Source organism: Poecilia latipinna, unplaced genomic scaffold (genome assembly GCF_001443285.1).
Source record: "Poecilia latipinna isolate Pla-1442-1.1 unplaced genomic scaffold, P_latipinna-1.0 Scaffold2325, whole genome shotgun sequence".
In the NCBI taxonomy this organism is placed as follows: Eukaryota; Metazoa; Chordata; class Actinopteri; order Cyprinodontiformes; family Poeciliidae; genus Poecilia; species Poecilia latipinna.
In genome coordinates, this window is record NW_015114941.1 from 7,124 (window position 1) to 9,460 (window position 2,337).

The window sequence follows — 2,337 nt, forward strand, 5'->3', positions numbered from 1 at the left end:
GTGAAGCTTCTTCCACAGATTCTGACGCTGCCGACTGTTTCCTCCTGTCTGCTGCCTCAGATTAAAGCTGGAAACAAGCAGAGCGCGGCGTCATGCTGCGGGCCACGGCGACATGCTGCGGGCCTGAGCGTCATGCTGCGGGCCACGGCGTCATGCTGCGGGCCACGGCGTCATGCTGCGGGCCACGGCGTCATGCTGCGGGCCTGAGCGTCATGCTGCGGGCCACGGCGTCATGCTGCGGGCCACGGCGACATGCTGCGGGCCTGAGCGTCATGCTGCGGGCCACGCCGTCATGCTGCGGGCCACGCCGTCATGCTGCGGGCCACGCCGTCATGCTGTTCTGTTCATCCCGGTTCTGTTGGTGCCGTTTGGTTCTGGTTGACCCGGTTGGAGAACTTTTCATTCGTGGTTCTTTTGGTTCTGCTCGCCTCACCTTGGACGCTGAGTTCTGCCTGCGCCGTGATGTTCTGGTTCTTGTTGGCGGCCGTGCAGCTGTAGGCGCCGGAGTCGTCGTCGGTGACGGTTCTGATGATCAGGTTGCTGCCTGCGAGCAGCGAGAACTTCTTGTTCCTGACAGATCAACGAGAATCATTGACCAACATTAGAACCGTTTCCACAGAGCAGCTAAACTCAGATTAACAGCTAGTTAGCAGCTAGTTAACAGCTAGTTAGCAGCTAGTTAGCAGCTCGTTAGCGGCTAGTTAGCGGCTCGTTAGCGGCTCGTTAGCGGCTAGTTAGCGGTAGCCTCCTCTGCTTCAGGTCACAAAATGAAGTCAAGACTCAAAGACAGAAAGTCTCATGAGGAAAATAAACTACATGGAATACAGGAACAACTGATTCTGACCAAATTTACGACATTTTTAAACTGAATCAGGTTTTAATTTTCAGACGGTTTTAAGTCTTTAGGATGAACAGACTCTGTTAACCTGATTCACAGATTCTGTTCAAGCCAACAGCTTTTCATCCAAACATGTAAAACCCTGATGGGTGAAGATGAAAATCTGACCCAAACCTTGAAGTTAGAGGAATTTCTCATGTCAAAGTTTGTTTGTCCACCAGCTGCAGGATCCAGACTGAAAAGTTCAACGTTTCCTGAACTTTGTTCTGGATTCTGTTTTTAACCAACCGGACTGGAGGCAGATTTATCTTTACCTTCTGGGTCGTTCTCACTTCATCGTTCATCTGCTAATAAATAATCAGGTTCTGGTTCTGGTTCTGCAGAGCTGGAACATCTTCACTGAGCTGAACGTCGTTCAGACTGTAAACCTCTGACTTCTGTTAGAAACCAAACAGGAATGTATTTCTCATCCTGCAGTCGAGCTGCAGATGTTTTATTTTCTCTCCCTGTCAGCAGAGCGACTCCAGAAACCACAAACACCCACCAGCTCTGGATGACTTCCTCTCCTCTCCGCCACTGGATGCTGGGAGTCGGATATCCGGAGGCGGAACATTCCAGCACAGCGTCTGTTCCCAGGAGGGCCGTTACTCGGGACGGACGCTGGAGGAACTGCAGGTTCCTGCTGAGCCCAGGCTCTGAAACGGAGGAGGAGGAGGAGAGGAGGAGGAAGAGAGGAGGAGGAGAGGAAGAGAAGAGGAGGAGGAGATGAAGAGGAGGAGGAGGAGGAGGGGAGGCACCAGGATGAATCAGATCCACAGCTTCTGATTTATTCCAGATTTAGGTTTTATTTGTTTAAACACTTAAGTTTAGTTTTGTATTCAGATATTTGTTAACTTTAAATATTTACATATTGTTTATTTTGCTTGACGGAATTTTAAACCAAAATTGTCAAAATAAAAAATAATTAGAAGAATAAAGTTGTAATAATATTATGACTTTATTTTCATGTTATTTCAACTTTATTCTTATATTTTACCACCTTCTTCTTGTAAACATTTAGAGCCCAAATGCTGTTTTAATTTTTAAATTTAGTTACATATTTATTTCTGTTCACCTTTTGAATTATTTATGTATTAATTTACTCAGTTTCCTTGAGTTTAATGTATTTATTGTAATATTATCAGAATAATGTTTGTTTCTGAACACAAACAACAAATTAACTTTTTACAGCAGAAGAAAGTGCCGTCGGTGAAGTGACTCAGCAGCGCCGCCCTGCAGGTTAGAGGCTAAACAGTTTGTGTCCAGCATGTGTGGGGTCTGCAGAAACGCTGGCTGCCCCTCCGATGGTTAAGGTCTCAGTTATTATGTTAAACCAGAATATTAGCAGAGAAATGGGAGATTTCTGTCCATCAGCTTCTCAGTCGGAAGAGAAAACATTTAGTTTTCAGCAGCTGTAAGATGAAAAGTTCTGGAGCCAGGAAACGATTCCTGCTGCTTTG

At 46.5% G+C, this 2,337-nt stretch overlaps 1 protein-coding gene across 1 annotated transcript in view; it reads right to left on the bottom strand.

The window, feature by feature from the left end:
* Positions 1-344: 344 nt before the first annotated feature.
* The window catches only part of LOC106937364 (netrin receptor DCC-like), a 19,759-nt gene continuing 17,766 nt past the window's right edge, over positions 345-2,337 (bottom strand). The window contains exons 3-4 of the mRNA XM_015018817.1: positions 1,383-1,533; positions 345-570 (exon numbers count right to left, since the gene is read on the bottom strand). Coding sequence (XP_014874303.1) covers positions 345-570; positions 1,383-1,533 — 377 coding nt within the window. The remainder of the gene's footprint in view (positions 571-1,382; positions 1,534-2,337) is intronic.